The 18,454-nt window shown below is 44.4% G+C and overlaps 1 protein-coding gene across 2 annotated transcripts; it reads right to left on the bottom strand.

The window, feature by feature from the left end:
- On the bottom strand, positions 1 to 14,899 carry SPRYD7 (SPRY domain containing 7). 2 transcript variants are annotated; one of them, XM_018560134.1, is made up of 5 exons: positions 14,734 to 14,899; positions 8,481 to 8,597; positions 4,849 to 5,015; positions 2,260 to 2,362; positions 1 to 412 (listed from the first exon to the last, which is right to left on the bottom strand). In XM_018560134.1, exons 1-5 carry the CDS (start codon positions 14,834 to 14,836, stop codon positions 315 to 317), a joined length of 588 nt encoding a protein of 195 aa, XP_018415636.1. In that variant the 5' UTR covers positions 14,837 to 14,899; the 3' UTR covers positions 1 to 314. The 2 variants fall into 2 exon arrangements, with proteins under 2 accessions (XP_018415636.1, XP_018415637.1); XM_018560135.1 differs by lacking the exon at positions 8,481 to 8,597.
- Positions 14,900 to 18,454: the final 3,555 nt, after the last annotated feature.

Below are 18,454 nucleotides of genomic sequence, written 5' to 3'. Positions count from 1 at the left end.
AAAAGTTAAAAAAAATGGCCAACTGGTTCACTTTTAATCACTGGCAAAAACATCCTATTTACAATCAGCAACACTAACAATTTGCCTAAAATGACTATATATTTCACAAAAATATCAGATAATATCTACACGGCTTTGTGGACAGCGGCAATTGCAGCTAGGCAATGCTTTGTAAAATACTTACACACACACACACACACAAGATCTGAAAGACCTGCACCCACTGAGATAAAAATACAAAGCACATGTTCAGTATGCATCGTGCAGCTTAAATAGAAATCATCAGCTTTGGGAACAGTGTGGGGACCCAGTCGTTAGAAAATCTGCTGCTCAAATAAGATCTTCTCAAATCCAGGTGGAGGAGTGTGGTAAAACTCACTGAACTGGCAGTCCAGGATCGCACTGTCATCCACTGCAAGAAAAACCAGGACACAACTGGTTACTCAAACACACCAGATTACAATTGTCTGCCTGCTGCATGTATCACAACTATCCACATCCACAACTATCCAGATTTCTCATACGGGCCTATAAAAATGTAATATGTTCATTTTAAAACAGCAGACAAAAATTAATAACTCAGGGTCACCATGTCTTATTTTAATATGATCTGAAGATGTAAAATAATTGCCAATGAGTTTTGAAATTGCATGTCAAAGTTCATATGGATGTACGCATGAGTAGGGCTGCAACTAATGATTTTCATAATCGATTGGTTGGCCAATTTTTTTTCTCGATTAATCGAAACAAATTAAATACCAAATGCAGTGTTACAAAGTTTACTTCAGAATAAAAATGCTTGCACAATTTTTTGCAATCGAACTGCACTGGAACATACACCATTGTGGTACCGTGCGCTCCATTGTGGGCGATCACACAAGTTTTTTTGCATGCTGGCTGGTGAGTGTGCTGGGAAACCTTTTGCCATTACTGTTTAAAGCCCTTCCATGTGCACCTTGCTGTGAAGCTGGTAACAAATTGATGAGTGCGTTTGCCATTTGTTTTGCTTGACCGATTTGCTGCAGTGACGCATGGAGGGGGGTCGTCTCAGCTGCCGTTGTGATGTGCGGTGTCCCTTGTGTGTCTCTGTGCCTTTAGGTGAGGTTGGGCTTCCTCCTGACAAACCTGCACCCAATTTGATCTTTTGCCACATGTGCTCCAAGATGGAGTTTAGAGTTAGGACCGCACTATATAGAGGTGCCTTGGCGAGGCAGTGCGGCTTTCACATTTTCTGTAGAAGACGTTTAACTAAACCTCCGTCTTTAACCTTAGCGGTGAGACAAGTTTTTTTGCATGCTGGCTGGTGAGTGTGCTGGGAAACTTTTTGCCACTGTGGGTGGGAGGCGCGTTTGGGGTGCCATTGAATTGAACGGCACTGCAACGCACCTCCCGCAGCAGAATGTCAGGCTGAAACCGAAAATGACTTTTTTCCAACCTTTTATAATTTTTTGTTTAATAATTGTACTGTAAGCACATGGCGCTTGAATAGCTTCAGCCAGGGAATGACAGCTGCCAATGCCAAGATTCCACAGACGGCAGCTGAATGGAAATACAGCAAGCAGTGGGCGGGTGCAATAGCCAGCCTGCTATTGGCCATTTCAAATTGCAATAAAAGGCTGGCTATTGCATCCGCCCACTGCTTGCTGTGCCCTCCTCCCAGCATGGAGGAGAGAGCTAGGGGATCCAACCAACTAATCGATAATGAGAATAGTTGACAACTGTCATCATAATTGATCAATAAGTTGGTTACAGCCCTACACATTAGATGCAAAAAAAAAAGGATTGGTCTAATTGTTCTTTCACAAATCTTTGGATATTTAAATTGTCCATTCACACCAAGCCAGCTCATTGCGATGCATGAATCACATGTTGCATTAAAGCGGACATTTACCCCCTTTTAACTAAAAATCACATCAGCATACAGATCTGCATGCGGATATGAAATCATTTTACTTTCAATAATTAAACAGATTTTTCTTTTACATTTAGGCTGCTGGTGAAGCCCTTCTGAGATCCTCCGCTGGAGACATCAGCCCGGCACCCCGGAGCAGAACAGAGTATGTAGCTTCATATTATTCTGCATTGCTGAATAATGTGTTGCTGAGATTTATAGTCCCTCTACAGCTTGGAGTCAGTGGCAGAAATACCAGGGGGGCAGTGTTTACAGCTGGGGCCAGGCCCTGGCACTTCACCACTGTCCTAAAATCATTGGTGTGTATTGTTTTAGAAAAACAATACAGCCTTAAACATATCACTTACCATATACAACAGGAAAGACTGTCCCTCTTATGCCCGATGCAGGACAATGCATATTCTTTCCATTTAAATACACATTTAATTCTACATGATCATAGGTAATGCCCTAAAGGAAAAAAAATAAAAATAATTAATCAGTGTTTAATGGAGGGATAGAAATAGAAATTACTGAATAAAAGTATGGAACAATGTTGCTCTGTGTTAGCCAAGTTTTACAATAAAAAGGAGCACAACTTGATCCCAAAACAATTCCAACACCACATAAGTCTTAAAGCAGAGCAGTTTTGCATTAAAAATTGCAAATGCTTTGGCAGATAAAACATCTCCCTGATATGTACTTTATCTTTTTAGTTAGAAGTTTTTCTGGAATTAAGGTTTGTATGTGTGTGTGTGTTTGTTTTGCAACTGTGTTTGGGTGGAGAGGCTGAGGTTTCGGTATAAATCTACAATTTCCATGTAGCAAACCCAAACAGGATATGAACAATAATAGAAATGTGTACTTTAAAGCACTCAAGCAATTTTCTTTTTTTCCCCCATAAATTTGAGGGCCAGCACTGTGTTTTGGTCATGCTGCACTCCCAACAAGCTTCACAATATGGTGCGTGCATCAAAACATGTCACGGAAAAAAGTTTTTAAGCCCAATGCATGCGCCAAGCTATGCTCTAGTATTCCAGCACCTACTTCAATGTTAAAGCTTGTGGAGAGCAATGGAGGACACACACTGTGCCAGACAGGGCAATTTAAAGCACCTATGCAGAGTAACATATGGAGAATGCCATGCTAGTCTCCTTGTAAAAATAGTATTTGCCTGTCTCTGGTCTCAATATTTTGAGTCACCGTCCCAGAACAAGCAGGAAGCAAAAGGATCCGTGTCTCCCGATCTGTGTACTTCTACTGGATCAATAGCTCAAAGTATTGAAGATGTTGGATCAGAATTAAAGCCAGGCAAGCAGCATTTCTAAAAGGACTGCTCTCCTCACTGCACGGCCATTCTGAATGTCACGGCCCCTCCTCCTTTAATGAGTTAATTAAAAACATTTTGTATGAACTTTTTTTTTTTGAGTGTTACTTCATCTTCACTTGCACGGCGTAGCATTCATACGGTTTCTATGGATACGTTATGTCATACCATAGACATTTCTCATGTGTCAATTTGCATTATGAGCCATTTTAAAGCAGAACACCAGACATAAAACATTTTTAAATCTGCAGTGTAAAAAAAAAAAAGTTAGGACTCATGAGGTTTGTCGCTTTAAGTAAGGCATTTTCTTTAACCACTTGCCGTCTGCCCGTTTCATATAAATGAAAGAATGGCAGCCCTCCCAGGGCAGGAAGACATTAAAAACTTTTTTTTTTTACTTGTGCACGTACGTCAGTCTAAAACATGCACGAGTACAGTGATCGTGCTGTCCATTGGACATTTCATCTTATTAGTGCAATTACCAAGCTCCATGTTTGATCTATGAAGCTTTTGTCGAAGGAGCAAGGCCAAAAACTGCCAGCTGAATAGTGACTGCAGCCAATCAGTTGTAGTCACTGTACGGGCATTCTGACGCCTCCATTTCCCCCATGTGTTGGAGGTGCGATTCCTCTCCGGCACACTGCTGCATATCTTTTGGTCCTGCACAAAACTGCGCAGCTTTTGGAATGCAGTGGGCGAGGTGGTGCGCTCCCTGACCATGGTGGACCTGCACAATGACCCAGCCGCCTGCCTACTGCACATGCCCAGGCGTTCACTGGCTAGATACATAACCCCCCTCACGGTACATCTTGTGAATGCTGCTAGGGCCTGAATTCCACTGCTATGGAAGTCTCCCCAACCTCCCACTATGCAGCTTTGGTATTCCAGGGTGAATGATATCTATAGGATGGACGATCTGACTGCCTCCCTGAAAAAAATACTGAGGAGCAGTTTAACTCCACTTGGGCGCCATTGGTATGCTTTTGTGACTCGGATAGTTATCTCCGGCACATGTCCCAGTAAACCATAACTAGGCCCCGACTTCAGAAGGCGATTTACTCCCACCGCACTTCTATGGATAGATAGCATGATGACACCTGAGGCGGGGGTCCTGGCCCCTCACCTTGGATCATTCTGATCCGCACATCTCTGCTTCTCCGGTTCAATAATTGCTCCCAATATACAGAAGATATGTGCTTGGGAGATTGCAGTTCTATAGTGCAGTCCTCAGCAAAGGGAAAACAAGACGTCACATGTTACGGTATACTATTGCTACTCTTCTCTATGCTTGTCCTCCCTAGAGTGCCTAGAGTACATGGCTTCCCCGAGTGCATTTCACCTACCGGTTTCCCCATCTCAGGATGGTGCTAATTATAAGGTAATATGTACTGTACTTTTGTTACCTCTCATGCCTTCTATGTTTGACAGTTAAAAGCTTACTAAATGGTAGCTCGACCAGACTCTAAGTGTAAGGACATGTATGTTGGTTGTATTACCTGGTGTCATCAATAAAAGTTATTGGAATTTTTTTTTAAAAACACAACATTCTGTAAGTTTGGTTAACAGTGAAACATTTTGGGACAGTAGCAATACAAACACTATAGCACCCAGTGCAGAGGATTCTACTCACCACTACATCGCCCTCTTGTGGAAGGCTGTTGGCTGGTAGCCTGTTCTTCTCCTCATTATTGTGATAGATGGCTCCATCATTTCTCATCACAAGACTGTGCACATCTCTTCCCAATGGGATCGGATTTAGGTTGGCTTTTTGGGTTGCAACGCCAAGTCCCCAAACACCTGTAATCATTGGAAAACATTTTATAGTGTTTTTAGCATTTATATCAACTACCATTTCAGGTAATTCAGCTTCTGTAGTACAACTAAATCTTCCCCTGGTGCATTGCTTTACAGAAAAAACATCACTACAAAAATTAAACTCATCACCTCAAAAAAATCTATATACAATGTAATCTAGATTTTGATGCCTGCCTTAATGACAGCAAGGAAGCTGATGCTGCTCAGAGACCTCTCAGTCACTGAATAGCATTATCCACCTTTTCCACCAAACCCCCAAAACTCTTCTGTTCAATTTGGACAATGGCCCTGGACCCATAGAGCACCCTTCAACTAATTGCACCTCGCTGTAGTTTTGTACCAAGGGTGAGTGCAAAATGTATTGCAGACTGGCCCTGTGTCTTCCACATGACATGTTGTGGGTATGGTCCCTGAAACTTGCCAAGTTGGAAGATGTCAGGCTCGGTGGCTTAGGTATATCTAGGGTAAGGTGAAAGTCCTCTTTGGATAGCTTGTAGCAGTAAAATTAGCCAGAAACAAACTCAGTAGCTAGAAGTCATGCTTCACCTATAGACACATTGCTGGGAGTGGGAGGGGCTATGTTGGCTCCCCCCCTTTACATTATCTTGCACTTTCTGTTCTTGGGTGGCTAAGAACATTAAAAATGTTCTTAGCCTGAAAGAAAATTGCAGCCACTACATCTGGGTACTGATAAACTGCAATATATTAAATTTTTGTTTATGGACATGCACAAAGTAAAATTCAGAAAAAATAATACATTTACACCTTAGCCATATCTAGGTCTGTGAATTGATCATTTGGCATAGAAAATGATTAGATCAAATATCTTGAGTATTTACAATGACTTTGATTTCCTAGAGAATGCACCTTTTGTGTTCATACAGGAATCACACTTGCACATATCTGCAGTAATTTAATCTCCCAATGTGTTCACAAGTCTGCACTGTGTGTAAATAACATCACCGTGTGTTTTGTAAAGAATGCAAATTGTGTATTGTATAGTGGAGTGTTGCAGTTTAAATCCCATTGTCTTGTTATACCACTTTCAGTGATTAGCCCACAATGGCCCTTGCACACAGGGCAATTTATACCTCTTGCTGGCCGCATCTTAATTAGAGCAAAGATGGAAAAGGGTTTTTAGTAAATACAAACAGTGCGTAACTATAGCCAAAGCAGCCCAGGTGGCTGCTATGGAGCCAGGGGGTGGAAAGGGGGCCCATTATGTTGTTGGCACAAATTAAACATAGAACATGAACTTTATCATTAAGGGTGGGAGTGATTGTAGTTGACAACTCTAATCCCCTGTAAAGTCTACAGTGTAGAGATAACTTCAGATGCACAAGACGGGTCTTTGGGATCTTGGCATCATTACTCACAGCTCAGAGAAGTCGTCAGGAGAAGCCCCCTATCATATTTTTGCTATGGGGCCCCATGATTTGTATTTGCGGTCCTGCATACAAACTGCCAACATGTACCTTAATAAGAATGATGAGCTGTACGGCAGAATGTGCTCAGGTCAGTAGATTGCATCTCCGCATGCACAGGAATGCAGTCCTTGCAGTTTGTTCACTTTCATCGCACTGATGTTCTAATCTCACCGAGTGTACATTATAGTCATACAAATGACAGATACACATGTCTAGAAGGGACTCTAAACCTATAACCAGCAGCCGAGGCATTCAAATGTACTAGTTCATAGAAAACATAGTCAGTTACCTAATCCAAACCCCTAAGTGCCATTATGACACTTCCTTCCTTCCCGTTTCCTTAATGGTAGCAGAAAACAGGTGGCAATTGCCTGTCTGCTTAGACCTGGGGTTTAACCTCCCTGGTGGTAATCCCGAGTGTGGCTCAGGGTTAATTTTCAGTACCAAGAGCGGAAACCCCAAGCCACACTCGGGATTGCTCAAAAGTGTCACTTACCTTGTCCCTGCGAGCCCGCGGTGTCCTCTGCTTTGTTCGCCCGGCCGATGCCGGCATTCAGTTTAGTTTTCGGGCGTCACAGCAGGGGGCAGAGCCGGCGGGAAATTTAAAAGTGAAAACATGACATTTACAAAGAATACAGACAATACAATGTAATCTGCTATAATTACATATATTTATCAAACTATTTCACTTCAATTTTATCCCTAGAGCATTGTCCAGTGTCCTGCCTGCACTTTTACTGTACTCTATTGACTGTGGTACGGATCAGGCAGCGCCCCCAGAATTCCCATTTACTGGACCATTTTTTTAATTATTATATTATAATTTTTTACTATATTATAATTTCGTGTTTCAAGCTTTATCATACCCGGGATGTCTACTGGACTCTTGTTTGGACAGATTTAGGTGAGTTATTCCTAAGATTTACTAAGAATGACAGGCCTACAATATAAAACAACAAATTGCCATGAAAAACGATGTACCGCTTTGGCATGCTAAAATCCTCCATAATCATACCGCCAGGGAGGTTAATATGGAACTCAGGAGCCAGAGTGTCCAGTCCAGGAGCTAACAGGATTTTTAATTTTTTTGCTCCATTGACAACAACTAGAGAAAACCTTACAAGTTAGGTGTCATCTGTACATTTTAAAAGGAGCAACAGCTACCTGGCTCCTGGGATTTGTCCAGCCCTGTGCTTAGACGGTCCACTGCATAACAGAAAAAAAGACTGTCTGGTCAATATTAAAAAGAGGATTAGCAGGCTGGAGCCTTCTGGAGGCCACTTTTCTAAAATCTGCAACCAAACATTGCATGTATACATGAGGCGTGTGTATCCTTACTGGAATCTTGATGAACTTGGTGTATTTCTTTAAGATCTGCGCAGTAATCCAGTGTGAAACGTTTCCTCTGTGCAGGAGCTTTCTGTAATAAAGACCGGTCACTGCTGCTCTCTCTCTATGTGCAGGGTGATCGGTCTTGTCTCCACCCCCCTCCTGTAGTATTCGACAGGCAACCTGTATTGGCTGAGGCCCGATTGCTCCGATGTTCACAGTCTATGTCACCCCAACTTTTTCCATGGTAATATTTGGGTTTGCAAAGACATTTGGTGCACACGAGTGCAATTTTATCCCTTGTGGTTATTGAGGAACATATTTAATGCGGAAATTAAGAAGTGTTTTTTTCCCCACTATAATCTTCAGGCAAATCCCAACTGTGTGTTTTCCATCTCTGTGCACACACACATTGACAGTCTCATTGTCACAGGTCGGCTGGAACTATGAGGTGAGTGAAAAGCACTCACCTCATAATTCTCCTTTAAATAAATAATTAGTGCAGTTCATCTAAGATTATTAAAAAGGCTTCTACCAAAAGTGTAGAACTTTGTCCACTGCTGGTAAATGAACAAAAAGGTGGCTTTTATATGAAGGCCAAGTATATGCTTTTCTTCTGTCCTCAATCCATCCTGGGTTTACTGCACAGTTTCTAAGGTTATACCCCCCCCATCAATAAGTGGATACCAACCTGTAGACTGCACTTTAAATTCAAAGTAACTCTTATTCTGATGAAGAGGAGCATTGGCAAGGCAGGCACCAGTGCCACAGATTCTTCTGCCATTTTTAACAATTACGACATCCGTTCCTGCAAGGAGAAGGGAAATAATGAAAAATGCATTCACACACATTACAGAGGGTATTCATCTTGTACTTTCAGCTTTATGATTGATTATTCTTGATTCAATTTTAAATGACATGCAGATTGCAGGCACAGGATGTATGTACCCGATACCTCTATAACGGACTGGTTGGAAAGGTCTGCAGAGTAATTGTAATACATTGTCCACAGAGAAATGGATACAGAGGGTGTATAATTACTGGATGAAAAGATGCAGCCAATAAGTAGCATTTAACATAGCAGAGAAGGAAAAAGAGAAAACATGATATCTTGTAAAAACTACCAGTCTAGGTCCACCAAGAGCAAAATGCAGATGAGTTACGGATCCAGATTTTTAGTAACATTCTATATACACTGAGTGGCCAGATTATTATGACCACCCCATCCGTACTTCGTTGGGCCACGAGATGACTTCGTTGGGCCGCCTCGTGACTCCACGAGATGTTGAAAGGTGATGCGAGGAATCTGACACTGCACTGTTGCCCTTTCTGTTATCTTGTACCAGTCTTGCCACTCTCCGTTCTGCCCTAACATTGACTAGTCGCTGACGGCCACAGTTTGCACGTTCGGACCCAGATTTTCGGCTGACAGTCCAGTCTTTAAACACTTTAACAACAGCTGCTCTTGAACATTTAACGAATTCTGCTGTTTTGCTGATACTCGCTCCATGGCTCCGAGCGCCAACAATCATCCCACGTTCAAAGGCTGTTAAATTGCGTTGTTTCCCCGTATCTTCAGAAAAAAATCTCTTCTACTGTCGTGGTAAACAACCTGCTTCCCTATTTATAATGGTCTGGCCCTCTAGCAACTTCAGCGCCAAATTATAGCTAATTTGCCTACAAACGTCAGGTGGTCATAATAATCTGGCCACTCAGTGTAGTTTTAATAGGGGTGCAAAACCACTACCACTCCCAAATTGAGAACCTCCGTGAGGTCTGTATTGTTCTCACCCTCCCTCCCGATACTAGTGACAATGTTGTCACCAAGGCATTGAGAAAATATCTCTTACCCGATCCACAAACGTTAACAGAAACCTGACAGTTGTTTCTTTTGAGAGTTGGAGTTACAATTTCATTTAAATACAAATTACATTTCTAAACTTGAGAACAAAAATGTTATATTAAAATCATCAAATGTGGTGGCTGCATTAGTTTCTATTTTTTTCAGGCTAAGTACATTTTCTGCAAATACAGAAAAATACTTGTTAATCCTGATAATTAATGCAGAACCCTTGCACTTCCTGTGTAGTGAAATTATATATTTTTTTAAAAGAAAAAAACCCCCCCACAATCAACCTTATCAAATCCCAGGAGCCAGGCAGCCGATGGGCCCTTACAAATTACAGCTTTGGATGCAGATGTCACCAGCACACCAGGCACGACATAAAACACACGGGTCAGTGCAAATCCATTAAATATGTCACTCAGATCTCACCCTCCCTCCCGATACTAGTGACAATGTTGTCACCAAGGCATTGAGAAAATATCTCTTACCCGATCCACAAACGTTAACAGAAACCTGACAGTTGTTTCTTTTGAGAGTTGGAGTTACAATTTCATTTAAATACAAATTACATTTCTAAACTTGAGAACAAAAATGTTATATTAAAATCATCAAATGTGGTGGCTGCATTAGTTTCTATTTTTTTCAGGCTAAGTACATTTTCTGCAAATACAGAAAAATACTTGTTAATCCTGATAATTAATGCAGAACCCTTGCACTTCCTGTGTAGTGAAATTATATATTTTTTTAAAAGAAAAAAACCCCCCCACAATCAACCTTATCAAATCCCAGGAGCCAGGCAGCCGATGGGCCCTTACAAATTACAGCTTTGGATGCAGATGTCACCAGCACACCAGGCACGACATAAAACACACGGGTCAGTGCAAATCCATTAAATATGTCACTCAGAAAATCAAGCGCTTTCGGGGCCACACGGGGTCCCCTTCATCAAGCTGAGTGGACCCTGTGTGGCCCAGAAAGCGCTTGATTTTCTGAGTGACATATCATTAAATGGATTTGCACTGACTCGTGTGTTTTTTGTCGTGCCTCGTGCATCCAAAGTTGTTCTATGTGCGGTGCCATCCGCTGTCATTTCGAGCCCCCGTTTAACCTCTTTGGGATTTCCGGTAAGGAGTGCTACAGGACTTGACGTTTTTACAAATTACAGCTGGCGCCTAACTTTTGAGGTTTTCTCTGGTTGCTGTCAATAGAGCCGACTCCTGGATTGGACAGGCTAGCTCCTGAATTCAATATTTTTTGTCCACCCTGGTATAGGCGTAGAAACTGGCATCCCTATTTCCTGCTGATGAGAACTACATCTGCCCCATTGCAACTTAAAATATTTCTAAAGCCACAACATTTTTAGAGTAGGGAATGGTCAGTTTTTGTACTGTCTGTATCCCATTGAGGAGAATTACCTTCATTTACTGTCCCGAAGGCACAACAGGAAGCAAAATTAAAGCCCCTCTTTACGCCAGATTCTGAGCTAAATGCACAGCGGCTGTTGTGTGGTGCCCGACACAGTGCCGATGTGACAATCCCGACACGACAATCCCGACACATCACACTTCTTTTTTTAGAACATTATTGAAAGGGACATTTCATTAAAGGAGAACTATGAGGTGAGTGCTTTTCATTGAGGTGAGTGTATATTGTATGACACTTCCAGCTCAGTGCAGTCACCGGGCCCCATATGTATATTGTATGACACTTCCAGCTCAGTGCAGGAACCAGGTATTATATATGGGCTTGGATGTTAAGGAGAACTATGAGGAGTGCTTTTCACTCACCTCATAGTTCTAGCCGACCTGTGACAATGAGACTGTCACAGGTCGGCTCAGAAGATCGGGAGGTGAGCGAACATATACCGGCATTCGCTCACCTCTCCATCCTGTCACAGCTCTCTGCCGTGGGAGGGGCTGGATTCCCCCCTCCCCGATCCGCCAGCGCTGACTGGCGGAACGGACGGGGAGAGGGTGGGTACAGCTGGCTCTGCCTCTAGATTGACAGCTGCCTCTGCCTCTCAGGCAGCTGGGCGGATCTCGACATTGATGTCGGGATCCGCTCCGGCGTCTCAGTATACCGCGAGGTGTAGCTCGCGGTATACTGAGCTTAGTGTAACGGGAGAACGCCAGTTTGTGTCCTCCCGTTACCCTAAGGAGAACTATGGGGAAAAGCCCTGACCCCATAGTTCTCCTTTAAGTTCTAAAAGGCACAGCAGGGTGTAAGGTGGTGCTACAGTGTTGCATCTCACTGCACTGAAAAAAAGTATGACATGCCGATTTTTTCCAGCGCACACCACTACAACGCCTGTGCTTCGCAGTGGTGTGAACCAAGCCCATCTGTGACAAAAGCAAAATTGCCTTGCCTTGAGGCTGCACTGGAAACAAGGGCCAGCGTAGCCCCGACGCATATGGTGTGAACCCGCCCTTAGCTGTCTCCAGAACAAGCTTCCCCACTGGTATATTTCTGCTCTACTCCAGTTCGGGTGACAACTCAAAACTTAAATTTTCAGTTTTGATGACAGCGGTCACCAGGACAAGCAGAGCAGGCGACTCTCTCTGGTGAATTTTCTGCAGAAGACGTGTATCTAAACCTCTGTTTTTAGCCTTAGGGGTGAGACAAGTTTTTTTGCATGCTGGCTGGTGAGTGTGCGGGGAAACTTTTTGCTGTTACGGTTTAAAGCCCTTCCATGTGCACCTTGCTGTAATGCTGGTAACAAATTGATGAGTGCGTTAGCCATTTGCTTTGTCTCTCTATTGAACACGCACAGAAATATAAACCTGACAGAGCTTCTAAACCCTTACTACTCCATTTAAAAAAATTGTCTTTAGTTAAATGTACCCATTTGTTGACAAGTAATATGATCCTTTTTAGGATGACAAAGACATGAGGTAACCAGGCGAGTTCCATACAGCAGCATTCTGTTTCACATTTATTATTCATACAGTACAGGGATGAGGTGCCAATAACGTCAAGTAGAACTAAAGAAAAAAAACGTTTTTTTAGATAGAGGGGAGAGGGGACTATAACACGTCAGATCTTTATTGCGGTCTGTGTCCCAGTTAGGGAGGGTGTCCTGATCACCAATGCCACCGGGTTTGAAATTTTGAGTTGCCACCAGAACAGGAACATAGGGGAAATCTTTCCATGAGGATACTTGTAACAACAATTTCCAGCTAGAAGTGTCATACAATATACATATGGGGCCCGGTTCCTGCACTGTGCTGGAAGTGTCATACAATATACATATGGGGCCCGGTGACTGCACTGAGCTGGAAGTGTCATACAATATACATATGGGGCCCGGTGACTGTACTGAGCTGGAAGTGTCATACAATATACACCATCAGCCATAACATTATGACCACCCGCCTAATATGGAGTCCCCCCTGACCCGTTGAGGCATGGACTCCACTAGACCTCTGGAGGTATGCTGTGGCATCTGGCACCAAGCCATCAGTAGCAGATCATTGAATCCCTTTAGGCCCCCCATGGATCCGACTTGTTTTTCCAGCACATCCCACAGATGCTCGATTGGTATGAGGTCTGGAGAATTTGGAGGCCAAGACAACACCTCAAACTCGTTGTGTTCCTCAAACCATTCTGCAGTGTGGCAGGACGCATTTTCCTGCTGAAAGAGACCACTGCCATCAGGGAAAAGCGTTTCTACGTAGAGGTGTACTTGGACAACAATGTTTAGGTCGGTGGTACGTGTCAAAGTAACATCCACATGAATGGCAGGAGCCAAGATTCCCCAGCAGAACATTGCCCAAATCATGACACTGCCCCCGCTGGCGTGCCTTCTTCCCATTGTGCATCCTGGTGCCATGTCTTCCCCAGGTAACTGGCACACACAGCCATCCATATGATACATCAGAACAGGTCACCTTCTTCCATTGCTCCATGGTCCAGTTCTGATGCTCATGTGCCCATTATAGAAGCTTGTGGCAGTGGACACAGGTCAGCATGGGCACCCCGACTGGTCTGCAGCTATGCAGCCCCCATACACAGCAAACTACAAAGCACTGTGTGTACAGACACCTTTCTATGGGAACCAGCATGAACTTTTACTGCAATTTGAGCTACAGTCGCTCTTCTATTGGATCGAAATACACTGGTCAATCTTCACTCCCCATGTACATCAATGAGCCTGACCCATGATCCTGTCACTGGTCTTCAGTCCTTGGACCACTACAGACCGGGAACAGCCCACAAGAGCTGCAGTGGTTGCTCTGACCCAGTCATCTACTCATCACAATTTGGTCCTTGTCAAAACCGGTCAAATCCTTACACTTGCCTGGTTGATCCTGTGGTCAGAATGTTATGGCTGATTGGTGTATATATGAAGCCCGATGATAGCAATGTGCAGGAAGTGCCATACAATTATAGGGCCTGGTGACAGCACTATACAGGAAGTGCCATACAATATGGGGCCTGGTGACAGCACTATACAGGAAGTGCCATACAATATGGGGCCTGGTGACAGCACTATACAGGAAGTGCCATACAATTATAGGGCCTGGTGACAGCACTATACAGGAAGTGCCATACAATACGGGGCCTGGTGACAGCACTATACAGGAAGTGCCATACAATATGGGGCCTGGTGACAGCACTATACAGGAAGTGCCATACAATTATAGGGCCGGTTGTCGGCACTAGACAGGAGGTTATGCAGGAAGTGCCATACAATATGGGGCCTGGTGACAGCACTATACAGGAAGTGCCATACAATATGGGGCCTGGTGACAGCACTGTACAGGAAGTGCCATACAATATGGGGCCTGGTGACAGCACTGTGCAGGAAGTGCCATACAATATGGGGCCTGGTGACAGCACTGTGCAGGAAGTGCCATACACTATGGGGCCTGGTGACAGCACTGTTTTTGCAGGAAGTGCCATACAATATGGGGCCTGGTGACAGCACTGTGCAGGAAGTGCCATACAATATGGGGCCTGGTGACAGCACTGCGTTTGCAGGAAGTAGAAGCTAACAGATAGTCTATGGAGGAGGGGAAGGGGGCTCTCACCCAAACACATTCTGCCAGCTATTCCCCGCCTCCTCCCCAGTCCTGTACACCCCACCCCGATGTCTCACCCATGTGCTGTGTGTCCAGCTGTACAGCCGGCATCTCCTTGAGCGGAATGTGTCCGGAGCCGCCATCCCCGCACCACCTGAAGCAGCAGAGCAAACACGACATAGCGAGAGAAGAGCAGACAGGCGAGTGCTGGCTGGGTACACACCTCGCCTCTACACTATTACAGAGCGCCGCTACTGATGTCTGCAGCACCCGAAGCGACACCCTGTGGACGGGAGGAGCACTGCATCTCGAACATCAACATAGGCGGCCTATTCACTGTCTGCAGCATTAACAGCGCCACCCTTTGGACTCCTCCCGTCCTGGCCAATGCTGTTAATACTGCAGCCCGAACATCAACAGAACACTGTCACACAGAAAGAAAATGCTATTTTCTGTTTTATTTTGCATAGAGTAGAGAAAGTACTGCTGCAAGGTTGTATTTGTTGTCTGTGCCACAGGGGGATTTCCCCAACAGATGGTGGGACATTTTTAGTCAAGACTTAAAACTTCTGACAATGTTGTTATTGCTGTCCTGACTTTCTGTTCCCATGACAACCGCTCCCCCTATTTCTTGTACTAGAATGTTTGCTGTAACCTCTGGTGAGAGGCAGAACTGTGGTGGGCAGTCCAGAGAAAGGGGTTTCAGGTAAAGTTGCCACCTTTTCTTCCAGTGAAAACCGGACACTCTAGCAAAGCTAGGGTTGCCACCTTTTCTTCAAGCGAAACCCGAACACTCTAGCGACACACTGACAGATAATGAGTTATGGCTTTTTCGTTTGATAATTCATATTCATATAGTATAACAGTTGAGACTATTTTCAATTGAGGGCTAGTAGCCCCTATCTTAAATTTGGTTGCCCCTGTCTGCCTGACATCATGTGTCCGGGTTTCTGCTGCCATGAAACCCGGACACAGCATTCAAAACCCGAACTGTCCGGGTGAATCCTGGACAGGTGGCAACCCTAAGCAAAGCATTGATATTTTTTCAAGTCACGGTTTATTCGTATGTAAATAGCGCCACCCATTAATATGTAAATATCACAGTCAAGACTATTTTCAGTGGGGGGCCAGTAGCCCCTATCTTAATTTTGGTTGCCCCTGTCTGCCTAACATCTTTTGAATGAGGTGTCCGGGTTTCATGGCAGCTGAAACCCGGACACAGCATTCAAAACCCGGACTGTCTGTGTGAATTCTGGACAGGTGGCAACCCTAGTTTCAGGCCTCATTTACGCGGCAGTCCACCGCCCAGATATGCGCATTTTCACGCCTCCTACGGCAGAAGTTTACAATTATCTGCGGCCATTCAGCCTGTACAAATCAATGACAGGCTCCGCAGGTGTTCACATATAATCAAACATGGAGCGACTGCCTGCAGTTAGGAACACATGAGCGGCCATGGACACAAAATGTTGACACACATCTGTCCCTAACTGCAGGTAATTGCTCTATGTGTGAATTCATGAGGACAGCCATGCACAGTGTTAGCTTGTCATTGATTTGTACAAGCTTCCTGATCACAAACACCAGTCTGTAGCCATTTTGGGTTGCCACCTTTTCTTCAAGCGAAACCTGAACACTCTAGCGACGCGCTGACAATTTATGGGGAGAATGAGTCACGGCTTATTCATATGTAAATAGTGCCACCCATTCATATATAAGTATCACAGTTGAGACTATTTTCAGTTGGGGGCCAGTAGCCCCTATCTTATTTTTGGTTGCCCCTTTCTGCCTGACATCTTGTGTCCGGGTTTCTGCTGCCATTAAACCCGGACACAGTATTCAAAACCCGGACTGTCCGGGTGAATCCTGGACAGGTGGCAACCCTATAGTCACTGCAGAAATACATTGATCCGGGTGCTAGATGTCACATGAATGAGGTTGTAGGACGTCAGGAAAGAATGATGCTGGTGTTGGCTCTCTATGTGTCAGAATTTCATGTTGTATTCCACAATGAGAACATGCATTTAGGGTGACAATGCTGCTGCATGTAAAGGTTATAAGGCAGCCTGGCCAGCCTTACACAGGAAGCATTGGAGGCCTCAGTTTAACACAATTACACAAGGTATAATGTTTATTCAGGAGGGTTTAGATCAGCTGTTCTCAAGTTTTTTTAACATGGAGGAACCCTTGAAATAACCCTAAGAATAAATAAAACATTACAGTATCTAGCTTACTTAGCAGATTTGACACAAAAACACAGACAGTGAAAATTGTAGTGCTCTCTAACATTGGTGGCCAGTGGAAAATGATCCCTTATACTGGTGGTGGGTAGAATGCTCCTTACATTGATGGTCAGTGGGTAGAATGCTCCTTACATTGATGGTCAGTGGGTAGAATGCTCCTCACATAATGGGCAGTGGGTAGAATGCTCCTTACATTGGAGGTCAGTGGGTAGAATGCTCCTCACATAATGGGCAGTGGGTAGAATGCTCCTTACATTGGAGGTCAGTGGGTAGAATGCTCCTTACATTGATGGTCAGTGGGTAGAATGCTCCTCACATAATGGGAAGTGGGAAGAATGCTCCTTACATTGGAGGTCAGTGGGTAGAATGCTCCTTACATTGGAGGTCAGTGGGTAGAATGCTCCTCACATAATGGGCAGTGGGTAGAATGCTCCTCACATAATGGGCAGTGGGTAGAATGCTCCTTACATTGAAGGTCAGTGGGTAGAATGCTCCTTACATTGGAGGTCAGTGGGTAGAATGCTCCTCACATAATGGGCAGTGGGAAGAATGCTCCTCACATGGGAGGTCAGTGGGAAGAATGCTCCTTACATTGATGGTCAGTGGGAAGAATGCTCCTTACATTGGAGGTCAGTGGGAAGAATGCTCCTTACATTGGAGGTCAGTGGGTAGAATGCTCCTTACATTGGAGGTCAGTGGGTAGAATGCTCCTTACATTGGAGGTCAGTGGGTAGAATGCTCCTCACATAATGGGCAGTGGGAAGAATGCTCCTTACATTGATGGGCAGTGGGTAGAATGCTCCTTACATTGGAGGTCAGTGGGTAGAATGCTCCTTACATTGGAGGTCAGTGGGAAGAATGCTCCTTACATTGATGGGCAGTGGGAAGAATGCTCCTTACATTGGAGGTCAGTGGGAAGAATGCTCCTTACATTGGAGGTCAGTGGGAAGAATGCTCCTTACATTGGTGGTCAGTGGGAAGATTGCTCCTTACATTGATGGTCAGTGGGTAGAATGCTCCTCACATAACGGGCAGTGGGAAGAATGCTCCTTACATTAGGGGCCAGTGGGAAGATTGCTCCTTACATTGATGGTCAGTGGGAAGATTGCTCCTTACATTGATGGTCAGTGGGTAGAATGCTCCTCACATAACGGGCAGTGGGAAGAATGCTCCTTACATTAGGGGCCAGTGGGAAGATTGCTCCTTACATTGATGGTCAGTGGGAAGATTGCTCCTTACATTGATGGTCAGTGGGTAGAATGCTCCTTACATTGGTGGTCAGTGGGAAGATTGCTCCTTACATTGATGGTCAGTGGGTAGAATGCTCCTCACATAACGGGCAGTGGGAAGAATGCTCCTTACATTAGGGGCCAGTGGGAAGATTGCTCCTTACATTGATGGTCAGTGGGAAGAATGCTCCTTACATTAGGGGCCAGTGGGAAGATTGCTCCTTACATTGATGGTCAGTGGGAAGATTGCTCCTTACATTGATGGATAGAGGCAGGACTACACCATGAACTCTAGGATTCCAGAGAACCTTGCTTGATAAAGGCTT

This window comes from Nanorana parkeri, unplaced genomic scaffold (assembly GCF_000935625.1).
Source record: "Nanorana parkeri isolate BGI_ZX_2015 unplaced genomic scaffold, ASM93562v1 scaffold434, whole genome shotgun sequence".
Taxonomy (NCBI): Eukaryota; Metazoa; Chordata; class Amphibia; order Anura; family Dicroglossidae; genus Nanorana; species Nanorana parkeri.
The sequence above is the reverse complement of the archived record's forward strand: the minus strand, read 5'-3'. Positions and strand labels throughout refer to the sequence as shown.

Coding starts and splice junctions, on each gene's coding strand:
- SPRYD7 (XM_018560134.1), bottom strand. CDS start 14,836: ATGTCGTGTTTGCTCTGCTGCTTCAGGTGGTGCGGGGATGGCGGCTCC. Junction 5,016..8,480: donor ATTTAAAGTGCAGTCTACAG/GTTGGTATCCAC, acceptor CAATGATTACAG/GTGTTTGGGGACTTGGCGTT. Junction 413..2,259: donor AGTCTTTCCTGTTGTATATG/GTAAGTGATATG, acceptor TTTTTCTTGCAG/TGGATGACAGTGCGATCCTG.